Source organism: Falco peregrinus, chromosome 2 (genome assembly GCF_023634155.1).
Source record: "Falco peregrinus isolate bFalPer1 chromosome 2, bFalPer1.pri, whole genome shotgun sequence".
Lineage (NCBI taxonomy): Eukaryota > Metazoa > Chordata > Aves > Falconiformes > Falconidae > Falco > Falco peregrinus.
In genome coordinates this window covers 103,914,036-103,937,307 of record NC_073722.1, presented here as the reverse complement: position 1 = coordinate 103,937,307, position 23,272 = coordinate 103,914,036, and the positions used below count along the sequence as shown (strand labels likewise).

General features: G+C 55.0%; 1 protein-coding gene across 8 annotated transcripts in view; it reads left to right on the top strand.

Annotated features, from left to right (window-relative positions):
- The window catches only part of GTF2IRD1 (GTF2I repeat domain containing 1), a 67,658-nt gene that overhangs the window by 5,558 nt on the left and 38,828 nt on the right, over positions 1-23,272 (top strand). For 7 of the 8 annotated variants that reach the window (XR_008746020.1, XM_055797236.1, XM_055797235.1 and 4 more), the window contains exons 2-4: positions 16,669-16,797; positions 18,818-18,959; positions 21,894-22,040. Coding sequence is in view for 7 of the 8 variants with exons in the window: in XM_055797236.1 (XP_055653211.1) it covers positions 16,675-16,797; positions 18,818-18,959; positions 21,894-22,040 (412 nt within the window). In the remaining variant the exon portion in view is untranslated. Of the gene's footprint in view, positions 1-16,668; positions 16,798-18,817; positions 18,960-21,893; positions 22,041-23,272 lie in introns of those variants that run through there. The other variant, XM_055797234.1, reaches the window with a different exon arrangement.

The window sequence follows — 23,272 nt, the reverse complement described above, 5'->3', positions numbered from 1 at the left end:
GGTTGGCCCTGGGCGGTGGGGCTGGCTCCCACCACGGTGCCGGGGATGGAGGTGGTTCCCTGGAGGCGGGCAGAGCCCCCTCCACTGGCACGCACAGGTGAAAGAGGCAGACCCAGCCCTGCTTCTAATTAGTGGCAACCCTCGTGCCTGAAATTAAGCTCAGCCACTTTGTAAGGGCTTGGCACTGGGGAGCACGCGTGGCATGGCACATGGGTGACAGCAGCAGGGAGCAGTGCCGGTAAGGCTGGCGCTGCCCTCGCCTACCAGCAGCCACCAGGGAGAGCCTCCGGGATACCCAAATTTTGGGATGAGGCTTGAGATGAGCTGTGGGGCTGCTGGTCCGTACCCTGCTGCGGGACGGAGACCCCAGAGGGGCGCATGTGGCAAGGGGCAGGTTTTCCCTGGATGGATGCTGCTGCTCGGAGCTTCTCAAAATAAAAAAAACCCTAAAACCATCGTAAAGGATGGTTTGCATTTGGGGCTGAACTGGCGCCAAGCCCCGCAGGATGGGGGTTGTGGCATGTCCCCCCCAGCCCTGGCAGGATGGTGCTGTGCCCACTGCGGTCGGGCTTTGGGACCTATTTGAGGCTTCCATCAAAGTCACCCTCCTCCCTATCGGGTCAGCTTTCTGCTTCTTTCCTTGCAGGGTAGGTGATGGGGATGGAAAAACCTGTAGGAAAGGCAGGATTATGTCTCCCTAATTAGTAGGGGCCTGATTACCATTTCTACCCAGAGATCTGGCAATGATTAAATATGTGGGAATTATCTTTATTATTTGTGTTGCATTAGTATTTAGGAGGCTAGGACCCCGCCGGCTGTGCCAGCAACCAGCGGTAGCCCTCGGCTGGAGGAGCGGCGTCGCTGGCACGCGTGCTGCCTGTCCTGGCTGGCGCTGGGGGTCTGAGCCCCGCGCACCCGTGGCAGCACCCAAATTGCTCTTGCAGCTCTGCTCCCGGGACCTTAGAAGGATGTAAAGCATTGAATTGTGCATCTTTTTTTGTTGCATACAAGTCACATGTGGTTTAGCGTATGTGTGTGGGGGGAAAACGGTGTATTAACGTGACCTCTGAGATCGTGATTTATATATAGATTTAAAATGTAGATATTTATTTTTTTTTGGCACCTGTGTTGTCGAAGCCCAGGAGTTGGCCGCCGCCTTTAGATGCTCTGGCTTTATTGTTGGAGGGCTACAATAAAGCAATCTCGTTAGGTAAATATAACGATGTTACGATCCACCATCTGCTAAAGTGCTGCTGTGCGGCGCTGGCAGGGCAGTGGGAGCTGCTGCCACTCCGCTTCTTCCCTGCTCCTTCTCACCGGTGGCTGCCGTGGGTCTTGTGTGTCCTAGGAGAAACACGAGGGGTTGGTATGGATGGAGAAAGGGCTTTTTCCTATGGTTTCCTCTCTTTTAACCGGACAGGGGATGAGCTGTTGAACCCTTCCAGCTGGTGAGGAGCGATTCCCATCAGAGCGCGGTGGGGCTGTTGTGATGGTGTCGGCAGGTCCTTCCAAAACTGGGTCACCACTTTGCTGAGCGCTGTGGAGACCCCAACGCGTGGGGATGCTCTGGTCTGCAAGGACACCCCAAGAAGCTCCCAGGTCCTGGGGTCCCACAGCATCATCCTTGCTCCCATCCGAGCAGTGTGGGGTACCCCCGTCCTGCTGGCAGCAGGGACACCCCCCCACCCCCCCAGCCCCCCCACCCCCCCCGCCATTGGAAGCCCTTTTGCAATCGGCAGGAAGGATTGCGCTCCGTTGGCAAAATATGTGAGGAACTCTGCTTGTTTAAAGTGCCTTTGGGGTTTTGGGCCTTAAATAAACATCCTGGTTGGGGTTTGGGTTGGAGGTTTTCATCCTGGGAAAGGCAGGCGGGGGGAAGGGAGCTGTGCCGGTGCCCCAAGTCTGCGTGCGCCTTCTGACAAGGTTATAAATTAGCTTCATTAGAGGAGGATCACTGAAAATAAATTGCTCCGCACCCTTTAAGGGCATTGCCGGGCTGTAATTTCATCTCAGCTTTCTGGGGAAAAATGCCTAGAAACCCTTGAAGTGAAATTACAGCATCGTACCCCGGATTAGAGCTTGGTATTTTTGTCCCCCCCGTCCGTCCCCACCCCAAAATGCAGACATCCCCGGATGAAGCTTGGCAGGGGGTTGGCGGCAGGTTTCTGGCACACGCCAGGCGATGCCCGGTGGGAGAGCAGCGTGCCGGCCGTCGGATCCCTGGTGGAACGGCACAGTTCAGCCCGAGTGGCCCATGTGCTGTTCCTGCAGATCTGTGGCGGGAGTGGGCAGCCAGCGACCTTTAACAGGACATTAAACATTTATGAAACCCGTTAGAATTAGTGTCAGGTTGTATTTATTTATCTTAGTTAAAAAGAGAGAGGAGAAAAAAAGACGAGCGTGACCTGAGTCCCGTGAGCTGAGCGCCCTGGTGCTGTGCCCCCCCAGCCCTCCCTGTGTAAGCTCCCGGAGCAAAGGGCTGGCTCCAGGATGGATCCAGCACCCACCTGTGCCCTTCCTGCTGCTCCTTGCTGGATCCCACTGCAAGGAAGAGCAGGCAGCGGCGGTGCATCCCAGCATCCAATCCCATCCCCATCCTGCGCCCTTCAAATACTTTTCGTTTGAGTGGGCTAATTATTTTTTCCCCCCACTTGCCCAAAGGTTTATTCTTTTCCAGGGGGTGGGAGAGCATGAGATTAGCCCCACATCTCCTGCGACATCTCCCCACAGCCACCTGCCGGGTTTCCCCGCACCGTCCCTCTGAGGATTACGCACTCTCTTGAAAACCTCTTTGTTTCCCCATGCTTGCTGTTGTAATTTATGTACGATGCCGTAGCTTGTTGAAAAACAAGGTCTTTATCTCCGTGGGAATTACACCTGCAGAAATCCAGCCCTATCGTTGCCTGCACACGAGGCTCTCCATGATAAAAGCTGGCTCCGGCACTGCCGCAGTGATACAAAAGTTTCCTCTACTTTAGCTGCCGGCAAGGGTGATGCTTGTGTCCCCTCCGCACCTCGAAGCGCACAAATCCCCTCATCTTTAAATACTCTCTCAAAGCAGGCTGCTTGGGTTGTGGTTTCATCGCTGAGAAATTTTCTTCCCCCTGAGTTCTTTCTTTCTCCCCTAGCATCATAGGTATCGTTGAATTTTTTTTTTTTTTTTTGGCTTCTGGTTATTTTATTTCATTTATGTAAGATGCGTATTTCCATGTTCACTGACCTTCCGGCATGCTGTGGACCTGATGCGGTGATGCCGATGGATGGAGTGGAGCGTGCGTCTCATGGGGCCAAGGGTGCCTGTGGGTGGCTGGCAGCCGCGCTTCTGGAAAGGGCTATTTTTAACAGCTGGGCTTGCGCTGGGTTGCCATTTGTGTGGCAGAGCACGTAGACATCCTTTATTATTTTCAACCTGGTAATTAAAAATAGCGTGGAGTTGTCGCCGCTGTGGTGGCCCCTGCTGAGGATGCTCTGGGATGCGGGCTTTCCCATGTTACGGGTGGGCTTTGCTCCCCCCGGTTGCTGTCCCAGTTGGGGCAGGGATGGCGATGCCAGTCGGCAGCCGGAGCCAGCCCCTCGGAGGTGCAAGTCTGGGAGAGCAGGAAGGGAAATGGCTCTGGTCGGGGCTGTGAGCGAGGGGAGCCGTGGGAGGCTGGCAGACAGCCTGCTGGCCTCTGTGCCCCTTCCCTGCGCCTCCGCACCCCCCAAAAGCAAAATGGGTGCACGTCGGCATCGCCTGGGTGGGAGCCAGGATGTGGTGCTGGGGTGCCCTTCCTTTCTCCTCCCCATAACTCTTTTCTTGTGGTCAGATGAGGCTCAGGGGGTGCTGGGTTGGGTCTGCGCCCCCCCTACATGCTTCCCCACCTCAAAACCGTCAGTGATGCCTATAGAAAACCTTAGAGCAAATGCCGTTCCTCTTAAACCCATGTGCTGTGGGTGTGCCGAGGGTTTCTGTCCTTTCCACCCCCCTCCTTCACTAACCCACTTTTCACCGGCGATGCTACGGAAGGCGTTCAAGCCCAGAACCTTCCTTCTCAGTATTGATTTTGCTTTCTGCTTGAGTCTCTCTTTATTGCCCTTGGTATTCTGAGTGGCTGGAAGGATGCTGGGGAGAGCCAGGCTGCCTCTTCGGGGTGTTTCGTGTCCCCGGCAGTGAGGTGATGTGCACAGGGGCTGGGGGAGGATGGAGCGGTACCCCTCCTTGGAGGTGCTGGTGCGCTGGGGGTCACAGATTCGGGCTGCGAGGTTCACTGTGTGAAGATGCTAGAGAGATGAGAGATCACACTTAGCACCCAGGGAAAGCCTCTTGTAAGGTGGCTGGGGTGGTTTCTCCTCCGGGATCACTGGCCTTGGGCAGAGATTAAGGTGCTTCCTCCCATCTTGGGGGGAAACCAGCATTTTGCTTTTAATTAGATTTTTGGGCTCCATCCGAGCCAGCAGCTTCACAGAGGATGAGGCACGGTGGCGGAGTGGCTGAAATACAGCTGCCTATTTAAATATTTACTTGCCCACTAGAAAGTAGCTCCGTCTTTACCCGCTCTGTGGCTGCGCATGGCGCAGAGCTGTGCCGAGAGCACGCTGGCTCCCCCGGGCTCAGCACCCTTGCTGCGGGGCAGTGGGTGCCCCTTGCCTGATCGCTTGCCACCTATTTAAGGGGAACTGATTAAGAAATGAATTCACAATCTCAGGCTCCGTGGGTCCCGATGCGAACGCTTTGATTGCCGTGGAGCGGGAGTGGATGTGGGTGAGCACACTGCTTCCCATCCTTCTGGCTGAAGCAAGAGGTAATTCGGGGGCTTTTGGTGTTGGGGTGATTTGATGTTTGAAAATTCACATTTTTATATCGGTTTCTACAGGTTTCGTGGTGTGTGAGGTTGTGCGGGTCTCGGCAGGGTTTGGGGCATGGGTCTGTGCTTGGCAGCATCCTGAACCGGGGTGATGGGTAGATGGTGGTAACCCGAGCTGTTCCCCAGCGCTGCAGCCCCTCGTTTCCCATCTCATAAGTGTCCACATTGGAGGGTTTCTGTTTTTCAACTCGACAAGCCCAAGTGCAAAAAATAAGCCGCAAGCCCAAAAACTAAACTGTGTGCTCTCTGCCTTCCCCGTGACAAGGTGCTCAGCCCCAAAAATCTCATTTTTTGGGGGGCCAGTCCCCACCCCTGGTGTCACCTCTCCTGGCAGCATCACCATCTCAGAGCCACACCGGCACTGAGCCACCTCTGACACCCAAACCACAATGCACATGTATTTATTTTCTGTTATTTATGGGGTGTCTGAGCCAAGCTCTTGTTTTCCCCAGTGGCAGGGAACCGGGGTGCCTTCCAGCTGCCTCAGCACCCCCTGAACCTGCCCCAGGCACCCCGAGAGGCGCCGGGTGCTGGGCGTTGGGTGCTGATTTCCCTGCCCTCACACCCAAAGCAGGTTCCGAATCTGGGACGCCGCTTCTCTGGGCGCTTCGTCGGGCGCCGGAGCTGCCGATTAAGGGAAATGTGCCACGAGGCAGGTTTGCTTTGCAGGATTAAAAGCAAATAAATATTTATGCGCTATGCAAAGCGGGCCTGATAAGATATGCGTATCATTGGGAATTTGAAGCGGTTTTGGTTTGGGCCCAAGATGAAGGGGGTGTGCGTGTCGGTGCGTTACATGGGTTTAAAGGGATGGGTTTTTTTCTCTTGCTGCACAGAAATAAAAATAGAGAGGGAAAAAACAAGGGGGTTTTGCTTCTCAGGCTGCTCCTGTCTTGGGTTTCACCGTCTCTCTGCATCCTGGTGTCTTTAACTGCAGGGATGGAGAAGAGCCAGGGAGAGAGGGCAGCGCAGGCAGCATTTCGTATGCAAATATAATGCTGGCCCCGTTCCTAATATTCGCTGTGTTTACACGTAAATGCAAACAACTGTTGACTTAGTTTCAACAGATAATGTGTTTCATAACACAATGGAAATGAGAATTAAGCCGGAATTTAGCAGGGGGGAACATGTGTTTCTGCGAGACCTCAGGCTGCGCTGGGTTCGTGCCCGTGTGCCGTGTCGTGGTCGTGGCAGTGCCAGCACCGTGGGGGCTCGGGGCTGGGGCTCAGCACCCCTGGGGGCCCCCTTCTTGCTGGTGTTGGGGGACCCCTCTGCTGGCTGATTACCCTTGCTAGGCTGCCCCGGTGTGGGGTGAGCGGCGTGGGGATGGCTGGTCGGCTGGGGGTCGGTGAGCTGAACTGGCCCACTGTCAAGGCGGGCGGCGTCCCCCCAAAGTTGTGGGAGCTGGGGCTGGTCACAGGCCAGCTCTCCCCTGTGCAAGAAGGGGCTTGTGTGCTTCGGGGGGGTCGAGGCATCAGGGGAAGGGAAATGCTGGCCCAGGCCACTATGCTGGGGCCCAAGCACTGGCACAGCCCGGGAGGGAGGAGGTGGCAGCGGCCAGGTCACCTTGTCCCGGCGTAACCCTGAGCAGCAGCGTGTGGGAGAGGGCCTGGCTGTAGTTTAGGGCCAGATCCTGGCCAGCCCGGGGCAGTCCTTGCAGGGCTCCCCAGGGCAGCCTTTGAGTCATGGCTCCAATCACTGGCTATCGGAGCCGCTCCCGCCGCCTCCGCCCCACGCCTGCTGCCTTCCCACCCCACCGCATCCCAAATCCCACCACCCGGGCAAGGCGGGACCCAGCACCACCACGAACCCCCCGGGATGCTGCATCGCCCTTCCCAGGTGAAGGCACTGATGCACGTGGGCAGCTCCCACAGCCCCAAGGGGCACAGGCGTCGCCAGGGAATTGGCAGTTTGGCACCCATGGGTGTGTAATCACCGTCTCTGGGTGTGGGTTTGTCCCCATCCGTCTGTCTGCCTGTCCCCTCCCTGCTGGGTGGCTGCCACCCAGCGTAGCAGAGTTTGCTGTGCTCAGGGCACTGTGTTCAAAAATGCTGAGCCCCCGTGAACGTGGCGGGGGAAAATGGTACGGTGCGCACCCAAGCTGTATTAGACACCAGCGAATCTCCCCATGAGAGCTGCAGGGACGGTGACACCGGTGGGGACACGTTGGAGGTGCATGACTCTACCAGCCCCTGGGCTGCCCCCAGCCACCGGGATGCTGCTCTTGGGATGCAGGAGCAGCACAGCAGGACCTGGCGCTGCAGCCATCGTGATGCTGGTTGTGATGCCAGGGTCCAGGGAAGCCAGAGTGTCCGTGGCCGGTCCCAGTGGCTCCCGGCGCATCGTCTGCCAGTGGAGGGTGATGCCTGTGCCTGAGCTGGGTGGGGGCCATGCGGCACCCGCGGCTGTTTGTGTCTGGCAGCCGGCGGTGATGCCGATCCCTGATAGCGCCACAGTAATGGCGGGGTTTGCTGGGGTTTGCATGAGAAACAGCCGGTTTCGGGGCTGGTGCCATGGCCAGAGGCTGCCCAGGAAGGAAATGGGGATCCAGGCTGGCTGGGGCAGCAGCTGCCGGCAGCCTCCCCCTTCCAGGTGGCACTGCTGGCTCCCTTGGAGGGTCACGCAGGGGTGGCTGTGTGCCCGGCTTCAGCAAAGGCTCCTCCATTGCCGGTGATGAGTCCCCTGCCTGCGTGGGATGCCCGATTCTGGGCAGGCGTCAAGGCCATGGGTGACAGGGCACAGCGGCACCGGCTCTCAGCACACGTGCTCCCCGCCACCGGGCTGGGGCAGTGGGTGAGTGCTGGGGCGACCCCGGACCTGCTCTTGCCTTTCCAATCTATCCCATGAAATAAGGGAGAAGGGAGAGGGAAGGAGCGGGGAGCTCAGGGCGCAGGATGCTCCCATCTCCAAGCCTCCTTTCATCCTCTTAGAAAGTAATTTTATTTTTTTTATTGAGCTTATTTATGTGGCGGAGATTATATTCTTATCCAGGCGTGGGATTAGCAAATAGCCCATCCTGAAACACAGGGAATACTCGACACTGAGACACCAATAGCCAGAGAGAAATATTAGGGATAAACTAATGAGATTAGGTAGCGGCTCTCTATCGGGGACCTCCTTGGGCAGAGCAGAAGGCCGGTGCTGAGCAGTGGTGGCCATGGGCTGGAGTCGGGGGTTGGGAGGGATCAGTGCCATCAACAGCAGCTTTGTAAAAGAATAAAACCTTGGGGTTGAGTGTTGTGGAGCAAGACGCCAGCATCCCCTTTCATGGTGAGGACCAGGCTGGGCCATCCTATGCTGAGCCCTTGCAAACTCATGTCCCCCCTGCCTGGGCGCTGCGTCTCTCTCTATTTGCAGTTTGGAGATTTTTCTGCTAGATAATTCAGAATTATCATTATTTGTTACTATTACATGGAGCAGTACGTGGTTAGACAGACACAAGGTGGGCACACCAACTGAGGCGATAGCCGGGACAGAGCATTGGGCACCGTTCAGAGAAAGCAAACCTTGTACTGTGGTGTGGGGCCAGTGCTGGTGCACCTGTGGGCATCGTGAACATGGGATTTTTCCTTAATTTAGCGGGGGGGGGGGGGTGCGAAAGGGAAGGAAAAAAAAAGCAAAAAGATGTGTCTGTGTAATATAAAATTCAAGTTAGGCTCTTGGTGACTTCATGGAAAACAACGGGCTTTTTATGTTGGCTCTTGGGGTAGGAGGAGAGCAGGCTAGAATAAAGATTTACAGTGTTTGGGAGATTAAAGGCCCTTGGTACATTGTTCAAATACCACGAGATTAGTTTCCAAGGAGACGGATACCAGTTGCCATAGGCACCGGGGGGCCAGGAATTAGGATTGCGATTTTTTATCCTGATCACGCAACCAGTAGCTGAATGCTGCTAAAACTCGGGCTTTAAATAACCCCAGCGTTAGCTTACAGCGCTGAACCGGAGGCTGGGAACTGTATCTGCCTGCCTTCCCTGCCCCAGCGCCCGTTGGGGTGTGCAGAGCTGGACCCGGGTATCGATGTGGGGGGGTGAGGTGATACAGGCCTGGGGACTGAGCTTGGTGCAACCCCAAGACCTGCCTTGCAAGTTGTCCTGTGGCTTCTGGGCTCGTTTCATCTCATTTTTTCTCTAGGCAAGGGCTTGCCGGCATCTTCTGGTGATAAGCAGCAGTCATGGTGGTGCAGGAGCAGGGGATGTACCGAGGGGCAGAATTAGTCGCCTGCTAATTTTGGCTTCCCCGGCTGCCCGCTTCTGGGAAGTGCAACCCGAGCCCTGGCGCGTGGGATGCCGCTCCGTGCCCTTGCTGCCTGCTGCTTCTTCTAGGAATGGCAAAGCACGGGCTTTGCTCTGATGTGGGAAGGGGTGCTGAGCTCCCCGTCACGGGCCAGGCTTTGGGGCTGGGCATCCCCCTGGGCAGGGAGGCTGAATGCGGGGAGCCACGCAGGCGCCCAGGTCCCCATGGCTGGGTGCCTTGACTCACCCATTGGGCACTGTGAAGTCCATCTCTGGCCTCGCTGCCACCAGCCACGGCCACTTTCCATGCACAGCGCTCACAGCATCCCTCCCCTGCAATGGTGGGAACGCTTGGATTAATGCTTACTTCCCCCCACCCCCCGCCTTTTTTTTTTTATTATTAATTTCTTTAATAAATGAAGAGGCAGTTGCTTGAAGCGAGAGCTTCTGTGCCTGCCTGCCACGAGATTGCGGCGTGGAAACTTGTCTAGAGCTGAAAGCCGTGCTGCTCGAGCTCCGCAGGCAGAGCGATCCCCCCCAGCAGCCGCCGTGACATGAAAGTGTTTATCCTGGGGGAGATGAGATGCAGCTTCTGAAGGGCACTTGATCCCGCTCCGTCTCTCTTTGCACTAGACAGAACCCCTACTGTAATTTTACTCTATTATATTTGTGTGCCCGCCTAGGCCAGGCTTAAGAAAACCAAGGCAGCAGCAGAATGCAACACCCTGGTTGGGGGGGGGGGGAAGCTAAATTCATGCAGCGGACGCGTCCCCCACGGGAGCCCCCGGTTTGCTCTTTGCTTCTTTTCTAAGTGGGACTAAACCACAGCGGGCACCAGATTATCTGGGAAAGCAGAGCCGAGGCGGCGATGCCGGTGGATGTTGTGGTGCCGGGGTGTACGTGAGAAGCTTTTCCAGCAGGTGCCCTGGGTTTTGTCGGTAAAATAAAACAGGGGAGGAGGTGTCCGGTCGTGGGAGCTTGTTCTGCCCGGTACTACCTGGCTGGAAGGAGTTAGGGGAAAAATACGGGGGGGTCTGAGAGAGCTGGCGAGGTAAGGGCTGCGGGCACAGGGGGTGTGTGGGCACAAGCAGTCGGGTGCCCTGGAGTGTGCCGGAGGCTGTTTGCCTCCCAGCTCTGCTGCTCTCAGGCTTTTGCAAAAAGGCATCAGCTTGAAAAGTAGCACCTCCTCCCCCCCCCCCCCCCCCCAAAAAAAAAAGGGGGGGAGTTTGTGGATGTGGGGAGAGATTTGGCAGTAGTTATGGGGCAGCAGTTGGACCAGATTATGGGGCTGGGGGTGCACCGGCACCCACCTTTGGGGGATGCAGATGTGTCCTCAGCAGATGCTTTTTTGCAGTGGGTGCGTTAGCATTGTGGCACCTGGGGTCCCCCAGAACCCAGAGCCCCCCCGCCTGCCCTGGGAGGGCTGTACTGCAGGGGCACCCATGCATGGGGCAGGGATTAGGAATCTAAGGGCTTTTTGGGGTGTTTAGACATTTGAGGGTGTTTCTGGGCATGTTGTGAGTGCCTTGGACCACAGTTATCTGCTGTACCACTGGTATCGGTGCAGAATGTGCAGCTCACCAACCGCCTGCTAACGAAGCATCACTAATGAAGCAATATACCGCCGCAGTGGGAGTTGTGTGGCTTTGCCCCGCACCAGCTCGGGATGGAAAGGATGCAGCCACAGGGGCCAGAGGCGGGCACTGAGCTGGGTGTGTGGGATTAGGGTTTAGCTGGGGGCACAGGTAGGTTAAAGCCATGCTGCCGCGAGCATGTTGCCCATGCCGAGCAGAAATCTCCACCGCTGCAGCAAAAACCGCAAGGCCAGTTACTTGGTAAGCATGGGGCCATGCCACGGTGCTCCCATGCCCGAGACAGCTTCGGTATATTGGCTGGTTCTGCAGATACTGGTGTTGATGGAAGCGAATAGGAAAAAAAATAACCTACAAGATGAAATTCAAGCGTGGTCCCTACCCCTGGCTTTTGCCCCGCTCTGGTTTGTGTGGGTTCCAGGGGTGCTCGCTGGGCACCTCGCTGCTAACAGCCACCTGCTGAAAAAGGGACCTCAAAAGCCTCCATGATGGAGGGGGACAGAGAACCTTCCGAGTTGCTGCCCCTGCCTCAGTGGGGAGATAACCCTTAGTGTGGGTCCTGCTCCAAAGCGATGTCCTCAATGGGGACACCAGGGGCAGACCCCTTGTTTGCTGTCCCGGCACTAGCAAAGGACATTATTTGTCCCTCTGGCTCATATCAGGATGGCTCCTGATTGATTTTAAAGCATGCTTAATGATAGCCGGGGCTAATTGCTTAAATATCCTCCAGGGCTGGTGTAATTTTTAAAAATCCCCTTTAAATATGCCCTCCTGGAGTAAAAGGCAATTACAAATACAATCACTGTCGTCTTATCATTACATGTGGGTCATCGTTACGTTCACACGCAGGGGCTGCCCTCCCTCCAGACGGGCTGTGGGTGCCGGTCCTGCTCCCTTGCTTCCCAGGGGATGGAGGCAGCTGAATGTGGTGCCCAGTGTCCCTGTGGCTCATCGAGCATTTCGGGTGGCCCTGGAGCCCAGATACCTCCTTGAAAAGTCTCCCACCCCGAGCAGTGCTTTCCCCTGCTCTAACGTACCCCAGGCTGTCCCTCCTCTTCCTGGGGAGGTAAATAGCCCAAAATCCATCTCAAGACCTACCTCCAATATATATATCTATATCATCTATATTCCTTTTTAAACTATTTTGCTGAAATTGGGGCTGGCTCACTTGGGCTTCCCATGGTCTCACCAGCACTGCTGAAGCAACAGGCACAATTTTCCTGGAAAAAGGAATAAGCAGATAATTTCTAGCCACTCTTGTGTGGAGCTGCAGCCAGGACTGGCACGATGGGCGTTTTTTTGATTCTTTTTCGCCTCCCTCATCTCCCCCTACCCGCGCCACGCTGAACAGTCAAAGCTCATTAATTTAAATTCCTGTTTAGCTCCCTGAACTGGGAGCCAGCCCATGCGGTTGGAGGCTTTATAAACATCCCGGGCGGGCGCACAGGGGGATTTCCGTGGTGGTGATGCTGTAATGTCCGTAGGGCAAGAAAGCAGCAGTGGTAGCATCTCTTCGGGGCTCTCCATGCTGCTCCCCTGGGGTTTTTTTGCCATCAGACCTCGGTCCTGTGGCTGAGCCAGTGTCCTCCAGCTTGTCACCCTTGGATGCAGCTGGTGGTTAAGGCTGAGCTGGAAGATGCGGCCGTTGCACCCACCTGGCACTTACGGGTTTGGGTCAGGGCACCGGTGGTTGCATGATTTGCCCTGCAGTGGTTTTGAGTGGTCTGGTATCCTCACCAGCTCCTTGTTGCAGGAGATGCATCATGTGGTGAAAGTTGGCAGGGTTACATTTATAAGGTGCCGTAGACCTCCAGGAAAAAGCCCAAATGAATTGGTTTAAACCCAGTATTGGTAGAAAGAAACACCCAGTATTGGTAGAAGTCAATGTAATAAGAAACATTTGTAGGATGTCCTTGGTCCCTCCTGGGTATTTGGCTCTTCCCATCTCATGGTGTCTCTCACTGCACTGGGGTAATACATAAAAAAGGGGTTATTGGTTTGGGTTTTTTTTCTGATGGCAAGGGTGGCCCAGAGGAGTGATGGGCATGGGGAGAGCCAGCAAGAAGTTTATCTGAGTTTTGTGAGTCCCTGATGAGCGCCCAGCTTCCTTTGGGGAACAGGATTTGGGGGGTTTATGCTAAATAAGGCTTTTACGCTCCAAGGTGAAAGCTGTGGGGAGGATGGCAGTGGTGGTCCTTCCCCAAGTTCTGCCATGGCCGTGTGGAAACATCAGCTCGGCCTAATAAATAAGATGCTGGTGCTTCTGGTGGTAGTGGGGGGGTGGAAATCACTGTAAGGCTTGAAAAGATGTGCAAGAAGAAGGGAGATGGAAGGTCTCCCATCCTTAAGTCAATACTGGGAGCTTCCAGCATCTGTCTTTGCCACGAGTCAAGCCCCAGCCTGGCAGGCGATGCTGGAGCCGCACCGTGCTGGCTCACAGTCATCTCCCCTCAATTTCTCCTAATTGAACCTGTTTATAATTTGAGGGCTATAACGAGACAGTTTTCTGCTTAGAAATTTCTTTTGGGGGGGTTGTCATTGGCTTGGTTTTGGTTTCATTTTTTTCTTTTACTGTTTTGTTTTCTCGAAACGCTTTGGAAATGGTGACGCAGCATGCAAGACGGGAGGATGTTTATGTTGGGGAGAGATGCTGCCCTGCAGCAGCGGTCGGAGGGATGGAGAGGGGATGCGCCTGCTGCGGGTGCGGGGCTGGGGGGACCGCTGCCATTTCTGCAGGGGTTCGGGAGCCTCCCCACACGCCTGGGTTTGCCTTTGCTGCTGCGCAGGTGATTCACGAGCGAAACTCCCCCAGGGCCAAATTTCTAATCTTTCCCAGGATTATAAAGGGAGGCGAGGAAGGTGTTGTAAGAGCCGAGCAGGCGACGGCATCCTGTGCCGCCTATGGTGCAGCACCCCTGTCCCTGCACTGCTCATCCTATCCCTGCAAGAATCATTCTGGAGAGAGGGGGAAATAATTCAACAATAATAAAATAAAATATAATTTTGTTTTTTATATATAAAAATAAAACCAATCTGCAAACATTGCTTTGGCCCCATGACAGCAGTGTGACAGTCCTTGAGTCACCCTGCGCCCCTAGGAGGTGGGATGGGGCTGGGGCCGGAGCTGAGCCCCCACTGTGGGCTGGGAGGGGGAACTCATCCCTTGGTGGGTGCCTTGGGGTGGGATTTCAGCAGGATGGGCATGTGGAGTCCTGGGAAGGGAATGGAATGCTCTGCACCCATCCTACCCACCTCGCTCCCTGCTGCCGGCCCTAACTGCTATAAGAATGGTTTACCCCAGTTTTCCTAAAGATTACTTTCCCTTTGATTAGACAAACAACTTCAAGCTGTATGTCTTAATTTGATTTGTATAAGCCTAGCACTTGCCGTGAAGTTTTTTTCATCCCTTTTATTTCCCCCTTTTCTAAATCTGCTGTCACTGCTCTTCGTGACCACAAATGATTAAAAGCTTTACCAGGAATATTGTCCCCTCCATCCCTTAAAGTCCTGCTGTATTACTTGGGTCATATTTTTATTATAATTTTTTTTCTTGTTGAGTGATTCTCCCTTTTTATGAAACCCTCAGCCAGGTGAAAAGGATTACTTTTGTCCCAGTCTCTGCAGAGCAGGGAGTGGGTGAGGGACCCTGCCCCACTTCCCGCTGATGTTATCCTGGGCTTTCCCTTTGGTTCTCCCTCTGGGGCTGGATCCAGCTTGTGGCTTTGCATTTTGCAGCTGAGGGAGGAGCATCTCTTCCCCGTAAGTGCCGCTTTCCGTGGGAGGCCATGGCCAAGCAGGTTGGTGCAGCTTCAGGTCTCGGAGGGGCCACGACCAGCCCCACCGAGGCCGGGACCAGTTCTCCAAAATGCCACTGGAAAGTGGCAAGAACATCCCTGTCATAACAGTCATATTTAATAATAATTAGGGCACTCCAAAATACGTGTGGGCATCCAAATAAGGCTGTTTTCCAAGCGGGTGCTTGTGGGGGCATTATGATGCACCCTGGACTGGGTCCTTTCCCGATGGCAGCCCCCAGGTGGTGGCTGGTCCCCAGCCCAGGGTTGCAGCTGCCTGGTGTCCTGGGAGCCAGGAGAGCAGCGGCTCAGGACCGGCATTGCCATTGCCGTGCTGCTCCCTGCCAGCTGCAACAAGGCACCGCTTATTAACACGGCATTGATTAAAAGAAGGAATCATGAGTTCCGTGCGCTGGCAGGGCTGTGTGCAGGGAGCTGCTCGGGAGCTTACATGTGAAGTGGTCCCTTGTCCACCCGTCCATCCGTGCATGCCCAGACCGCGGGACTGGAGCAGGGTGGATCATTTCCTGCGTTGCTGCAATCCTGGTGATGCTGGAGGTGCCTGGCAGAGCCCTGTCCCCAGCGTGGGGACGTCGGCGGGGCTGTGCCAGAGGGCGGTAGCACCCAGGCTGCAGGACCATGAGCTCAGTTTCCTGCTTTGTTTGCCAGGCTGGTGCCTGGTTCTGGTTTTATTTCCCCCAAGATCTTGGGGGAGAAGAGCTGTCCATCAGCTTCATTAAGAAAACCCCTGCCCTGAGCATGCTCGGGCACCTGCAGAGATGCTAGAGATGCTGGCAGGGGGGTGGGGTGAGGGGGGGTGGGGTGGGGGGTGCTGCTGTTTTGGGCCCAAACCTCCCATTTCCCCAGTTGCGTGGGGCAGCACAGCCCTGCTTTGCGTGCAGATTCCTTCTGCTTGGACGTGGGTGCAGACCAGGGCGGGAAGGTGAATTTGGGTTTTTGCTGCTGACTTTTACCCCTCGTTTTCAGCAGGGCTGAGCGGCTGTGGTTATCAACTGAGCCGCAAATCGAGTTATGTGCAGGCAGCTTCATTCATATTCCCTGGCTCCTGCCCGTCTAGCCTTGTTAGAAATTCTCCAGCCTCTTTTATCCGCTTGTGAGCACATGATTTACGATCTGGTTTGAGTGGCTCCTGAGTGTTGCCGGCTAATTTGCCACCCTTTATTCGCAGGATTAAAGCTGGGCAGCAGGACGCTGCCCTACAGGTGGAGGGGCAATAGCTGGGAGGGACTGTGTTGGGTGCTGGGGTGTGATGCTGTATCAGGTGTGGGTGCCCCAGTGTGGGAGTGGGGTGATTTATGCGGGGCAAGCCCCTGCCTCAGTTTCCCCTGCAGTGCCAGCATCGCTGTGTGTCATGGTGAAATGGGCACACCAGGGCGCAGGGACCTGGTGCAGTTCCAGCACGCATTTTTCCCTGTTTTCCCCCGTTTTGCAGTGAAGGATGGAGCTCCTGGGGCTGAGCCCCTCTTGGGTGCAGGGTCCCTGCGCACTGCCCGGTCCTGCTCTCACCAGCACGGTCCCCCAGGCGCTGCGGGTGGGATGATGTGATGGTGGAGCCCCTCACCACGAGCTGCCTCTCTCCCTTGGGGTGAAGGCAGAGCACCCTGTGGCTTTGGCCCATTTCAGGGAAACCTTTGGCTGCCAGGCTGTCCTTTTGCCCAGGGTATGGGGAGGGAGGCGTGGGGACAACCAGCACGGGGGTCTGTGCGGGGACGCATGCATCACCCCCTGCTCTCTGCTGCCTGCAGAGCTCGGGCACGCCAGCGCTCCGTGTCTGCTTTAGCATGGCATCCTCCAGCTCGGCACGGCCGCAGCCTGCTCAGCCGGGCTGTCCCACCAGGCAGGCGTCCAGCACGCCCCACGCAGTGGTGGATTCTCCCCAGGGGTGAGACCCAAGGGCAGAGGTGACCTGGCCGCTGCTGGGACACACAGCATTGGCTCTGGGGTTTGCTTATGGCTCAGCAGCGTCTGCAATTAGCTGCCTTTAGCAGAGGAGACGTGGGGAACATGGGGCTCGGGCTGGCCCTGGCCTCTCTCAGTGCCTCAGTTTCCTCTCTGTCTATGCCAGCGTTGCGCCGTAGCCCATGGCACACGCCGGTGATGGGGCTGCACTGGTGATGCTCAGCACTGGCTCTCCATTAGTAACAGGGATGCATATCTAAAAATCTTTTTTTTCCTGTTTTCAGGTGAATATGGCCCTGGCAGGGAAGCCTTTAGACGTGACTCTTGGCACCTCCAGAGCTGACCGGTGGAATATGGTTTTTCCCCAGAAAGACGAAATCATCACCAGCTTAGTGTCTGCCTTAGACTCCATGGTAAGGCTCCCGTCCCCCTCCATCCTTTCACCTCCCTGTGATGGGGCTGGCTGGGAGCAGGGCCGAAGCAGGAGCGCTGTCGAGCTCGTCCCGCTCGCCTCCACTGCCAGAAAGCCCAGGGAGTTGCTGGAGCTGGGAAATAAAAATCCTCTTCTGCCCTGACAGCCGTAAGGATCATAAAGTCAGCCCAAGTTAATCTCAGATGTGTATTGTTTTCCCATTAATATTTATGTTGGTATCAACTGAATGTAGGGTGGTTGGTTGGGTTTTTTCTTGATGTTTTACCAATGTTACCGTGAGCTTTTACACAACAGGAGAACAATGGCTTTTATCTCCAAGAACAAAGAAAATAGCTTTCATATCTTTTGACGTAGAATTCCCGGTGGAAACCTTGCCTAAGTCAGCCGTGCTTACATAAACAAGATAACTGTCTGGATTAAGTCTTGTGGACCAGAGCTAATCTTATTTTTAACTGTGAATGTGATCAAGAAGGGAAAGTGGGTGTGTAGTAACAACTGTCTAATGCAATGCGACGTGCTAAATAGCCCTTCCTTTTTAAAGCCAAGTCACATTTAATATTTTTGTCTTGGATGTGTTGTCTTCTCTGTGCAGGTAGGGGTTTTTTCACTCCTACTAATTTCCTTCTCTTTGGCCATCACCGCCCCACTAAGGAGCAGGTTCCCCAGCGCTGACCCACCCCAGGCAGCTTTGGTGATTTATATACATGCCATCCTGTACAGCAAATTGTGTTATCATAGTTTGGCTTCTTAACGAATATACATTATACCGCAGTCCTCATTAGGTGCTTACACCAGGGCCAGGGGGCCAGGCTGCTCCTGAAATTCAGCCTTTATCCCAGCACTTCACCAGCACCAGGCTCTGCACCCACTGAATCCTGGCTGCCTGCGTGTGTGATAAATAAACCACGGCGCCACATGCGTGTCACCAAGTGGGCATAGGGTTTGGATTTGGTCTGCCTCCAGTTCTCACATCCCTTAGATTTTGTGTTTATTTTTTATGTATTGGGCTCTTTGAACAAAATGCTTTCATTTGCTACTGGTTTTTGAAAGGTGCTTTCGTAAAAATATCTATTTTGGGCGATGTGATTCAATACCTCCTTCTCGAAGAAGGTGAGCAGGAGCTGAAATGACCCAGTATAGAGACTGGTTTAAGCCCACGCAATTCAGGCTCGCTGGAAATGTATGCAGGGAGCTGAAGGTAGCTCAGGGGGAGCTGGTCCCTGGGCAGCTGCTGTCCTGCTCTCCCCCTGGCTGCCAGCATCCTCCAGCCCCTCCACGGTGCCAGGGGCAGGCGATGTGTCTAACTGGGACTGGCGATGGGAAACCCCCCCCTTTTACCCATTTAAATCGTGACCTGGGGATAGCATCTTCATAGTGTCAGTGCTATAGCTATGGGAATATGACTCAGGCTGCCAGCACTGCATAACTTTTATAATATAAAAAATAATAATAATAAAAACTCATATACGTGTGTATTATGTAGAGCAGGAAGCGCATGTTACATAAAATGGATTAATGGAGGAAGTCTTTTCCATCTCTTTAATGTTTTGCATAACTGTACAAGAAGAATCGTTCAGCTAATCCAGACTTTGACCATATTAGTGCTCTGCAGCTGAAATAAGATTCCCGTGCTCCTTATTTCATTAGAGCTGGTGGAAAAATACAAATTGTTGTTGGTTGGTGGCTTTTTTTTTTTACAGGAATGTTTTCCTTTAAAGAAATACTATAAAATGTTTACTTTTAGGATAGGAAAAAGTGAAGCGAAATGATGGGTAAATAGTTCTTGTTTTCCAGCAAAGCACAGTGCAGCTGGATGCCCTTCTGGAGCTGTAAAGTTGCTGGGGATGTCATAAACCCCATAAAATTCTGACCCAACCCAGAACATTGCTTTTGATGGGGGAATCTTTTGATGGGAAGCAAAAAATCCCACTGGAAAATGGCAGGGGGGTGCCAAGCAGGGATGCTCCCACAGCCGCTTTGACCTGGTTGCCTCCCTGCAGTGCTTGGCGCTCTCCAAGCTGAACGCAGAGGTGGCCTGCATCGCCGTCCACGAGGAGAGCGCCTTCGTGGTGGGCACCGAGAAGGGACGGGTCTTCCTCAGCACCCGCAAGGAGCTGCAAGCTGATTTCCAGAAGTTTTGCCGTGAGTATCCGCACCAGCACGGTCTTCTCCCGTAACGAGGTTGGTGTTGCAGTTGTGGCAGCTGGGACCCCCCTGCGCACGGAGACGTTGTGGTTCAGGGGGGCACCACACTGCTGTCTGTCCATGGGGCTGAGCAGTGGTGGAAGTGATGGAGAAAGCGTGTGGGAACCACGGCCAGAGCCTTTTCCCTCACAGGGGGGGCACCGTGCGCCCCAGCTCGCCTCTCTGAAGCATCCCTGGGATGGCACGGGGCTGGATGGCTGCTCTGCTCCCCCGGTGCTCTCAGCCTGCGGCAGCACGGCCAGTGCGCTGGAGTGGCTTTTGGGGACTTAGCAGAAATAGTTTGTCCTAGCGATCCCCCAGAGAGGCTTTCTTGAGCCAAGGCTTTTTTCCTGGTTTTGGAAAAACAGGGATGGATTTGGGAGCTGGGAACGTTGGTTGTGGAGTTGCTTTTTTTTTTTTTTTGAGGGGCTAACAGTGGTGAAAGGGAGCCCTGAGCAGGAGCTGTGGTCTCCCCGGTCTCAGATCAGAGGCACCAGGGCCGTGTGTGACTGGTGGAAGCCCTGCATGTGGCGAGGCTGGCACCCAGCCCTCTGTCCCAGCTCCATGCCTCTGCCAGCTCCTTGAAAACAGCCTGGGAGCTGAGGGGAAGGTGGGACCTCTGCTGTAAATGGGGACCCGTATTTCTTGGACTGGACGGTGTCAGCCACGGCACGCCAGCTGCTGCTTTCCCCACTCCGTGCAGGAGCTGGGATGGGATCTGGCTTGGGGGGGGGGGGGCAGACCCCAGACCTGGGGGAACCCCAGTCCTGCATCTGCTCGCACACGCTGCCCATGGTGGGATGTCACTGGGGAGAAACGACCTGGCTGTGTGTGCACACGCACCGTGTTGATGGAAACCATATTGGTGCTTAATCCACTGGAGAGATTGCTCAGGAAGGGTTTGCTCTAGTGAAAACATGAGCGCTGTAAAGCTGCCAGGGTCGCTGTCTGCTCGGGTTATTCACCACACATGTGCGGGGTGAGCCAGCACGGCTTTGCAGGAGCGTCTCCCTGCCAAGGCTGTGCTCTGCGCCCCTGTCCTGCCTGCTGTGGGCAGCTGCCTGCCACCTCTGCCACGCACTCGCAGCCAGGACAGCCGCTGTTGGTTGTTCTTTGCTTTGGTGCGTTGCGTTTTGCAGGACAGGAGGCATTTTGGGGATGTTTCCTGCATTCATGGTTGACTCTGCTTCTTCTTCCCACCACCTGTGAGAGGCAGGAGGTCCCCGGCGGTGAGCGGCAGCGGGATGGCCAGCGGGAGAGAGCTCCCTCATAGATATTAAATGCCAACTGTGTCTTGCTACAGCTCACAATATTGATGACCATCTGCAAATCTCACTTTTAGAACTATATATACATATATCCTAGGCAGTGACCTACCGCTGTGCTGCGGCAAGGTGCCTGACATTAGATCCCGATTCCCCTCTCCTTTAGTTTCATTTACACCTTTGTCAAAATGAAATGGTCACGTCTGGTTGAAAGCACATAGTCGTGACGATGGGGTTCGGGCGAAGCAGCTGATGTTGGAGACAGGGTGAAACGTGATAACTCTGTCTTGAATTATAAATGGCCCAGGCTCAGCTCAGCTCCGTAAAGCTCTTACAACTGGCACGCAGTGGAAAGCATCCCTGAAAGTGCCTCTGATTTATGGTCTAGCTGCCCCCTTAGAAAGGATCTGAAATAATCTAAAGCAGACATCTCTGGGAGATGTAAGAAGCCTCTTATCTCTCTGGGTGCGCAGACCTCACTTGAACGCCTTCCTTTATCTGAACCTCTGGCTCAGCCTTTCCTGATGCACGAGGGGACTTGACAGTGATCAGGATTAATGTCAATGGAGGAGAGTTAGCGCGCAGCCAGGAGGGAGAGTCACTCATGGGAGGGTGTGGATGCAGATGTGTTTCACCACCTTGGTAAAACACCTCAAAAAAGTTTTCCAGGGCCCGTGTCCCTGTGCTGTGGGAGGCCTGCAGAGCTTGCCAGAGGTTGCCTGGTGTTGGGTGGCTGTCCTCTTTCTTATGGCTAGTTCTGTGGGTGCCCCAGCTTGCTCTCGCCCCCATCCCAGCGATGTCCCAGCCACAGGCTCTTTTCCCGGGAGGGATCCACAATCCCCTCCTTGAGCACCCAGCAGCATCCAGGGCCGCTCACTGGCAGGAGCCTGTCGAGGATGATGAAGGAATTAGTCCTTCGCCACCGAAAATCCCTTGCGAATTGCTTTGGATAGAACAGCAATAATGCACTTGTAGTGTTTAATTTTCTGTACGTTTAGAGATGCAAGGAAGTCATTGCTGAAGATATGCTTTATTTGAGGTTTAATGGGGGAAATTAGCAGGAAATAGCTGGTATTACTGAGCTACGAGACGCTGAAGGGTAAAAAAGCCTCCAAGAAAGGCGGATTTTCTTTTCCTGAGAGATTGAAGGCTAAGCAGATTGAAACCAGAGAAAAGAAATGTGCTGCCCAATTAATCACAACAGTTTCAGTGCAGCTGAGAGGGTAAAACCAGGAAAGGGGGGGGCACACACAGGATGACCGACTCCACTCCCAGCTGCGCTGCTGGCACCACTGCCCATGCCAGCACCTTCCCCTGTACGTCGAGGGCTGCCGGGGGCTGTGACCCCATCCGAGCCAGGGAGCTAGCTGGGTGGGAGGCCCAGGGCACCTGCCTGCCCAGCCAGAGGACTTTGCTGATGCTGTGGGGGCGGTGAGGAACCCGGTGCCCACAAGACGCTGTCTTACCTGGAGTTTGGTGGGCAGGGATGCATTCAGCCTTGGCTGAAGCTGGTGTGACTCACCTGGTGGGTTTGATTGCTTCACAGCCACTCGAAAGCATGCATGGCATGGCCCACAAACCCTTTTCTCACGGCAGCATCTCCCGTTTTCTCCTCTCACCTCCGCAGGAGTCCAGCAGAGGAAGGAGCAGGATGTGGAGGCTCAGAAGAAGGCAAAGGAATGCGGGCGAAGCGTGCTCAGGGTCTCCCCGGACCAGGGATCAGACGTGTACCTCCTCAGGAAGATGGTAGAGGAAGTGTTTGATGTGCTTTATAGTAAGAACCTTCACGCTTCCATTTGGGGATTTGGATTGCCCCTGGGGCTCGCTGAGCTGCCCAGCGCTGCTGCCAGATGCGGCTTTTGGCCCCAGCCCGGCTCCCCAGCGAGGGAGCAGGCACCTGGCAGGGGCAGCGTGGTGGGACGTGCTCCTGCATAGGGTTAGCGTTGTGTTGAGATGAGATCTGGCCATTGCTTCTTCACTTTCCAGCCCCAAACTGGGCAAAAAAAAAATATCCCTGTACTGAGGGGAGCATCCTCTGTGCTGCCCGACCAGGGGAAGCCTCTGCCATGCCCTGAGGGTGATTTTCAAGCTTTTTCCCTGATGCCGCATCTACACAAATACCTCTTTCATAAGCGCTGTGTTGGGGCTCTGCAGAGAATCTCTCACCCTTTTCCCTGGCAAGTCTATTTAAAAGAAAAAAAAGATGATTTTTCTAGCAGGCGGCCCTGCAGCCCCGGCTCCGAGAGACGAGCTGGTGCCGTTCCAGCACATGCATCATCCCCAGCAATAAAGCTTCTGCAATTAAAATGTAGATGACCATATGGCTGTTGATGTGTAACCCAGTGGGTTGCAGAGCTCCCTCTGGGCCCAATCTGTGGAGGCTCAAGCGGCAGCAGCGCTTCTTGCTCGGGAGGTCCCCGCTGGAGCCCCCATGGTTGGGGGTAGAGGCCATGCCCCCGGCTTGTCCCCCAGCAGCACCTCTAGGGCCACACACTGACCTGGGTAGGAAAAGCGAGGTTGGGTTGTGAAAACGGTGTGGCGAGCCCCAACGTTGCCCTGCACTGCTCAGCAGGTTGAATTAGTCCTGCGTGGTGCTTCGGGGCGGTTCAGGCCATGTGGCTGGACCAGCTGCAGAACTGGGTGTTTTGCTTTCCGGGGCACAACTCCCCATCACCATTTGGGATTTGGGGTGTGCTACCGAGCCCTGCTGGGGCCATGCGGGTCTCCCTGAGCCCGAAGCGCGGGCATTGCCCCTGTTTGTGTGCTGGCTTTGGGAACAGGCACTCCCACACCACGGGAGGGGGATAACGGGTGCTCCCACCAGCTGCCCTGGGCCCCTGCGCAGGCTTTGCTGCTGCTGGCTGTCATTCAGTGCTCACCACCAGCGCCTGCCGTGGGCTTCACAGACAGAAAAGGGAGATGGTATCCCTTTCTTCAGGGACTGACAGTCACCGAGGTTTTCTGAAACCACTTAGAGGACTTGGAGGTGATATTTCCATTAACGGG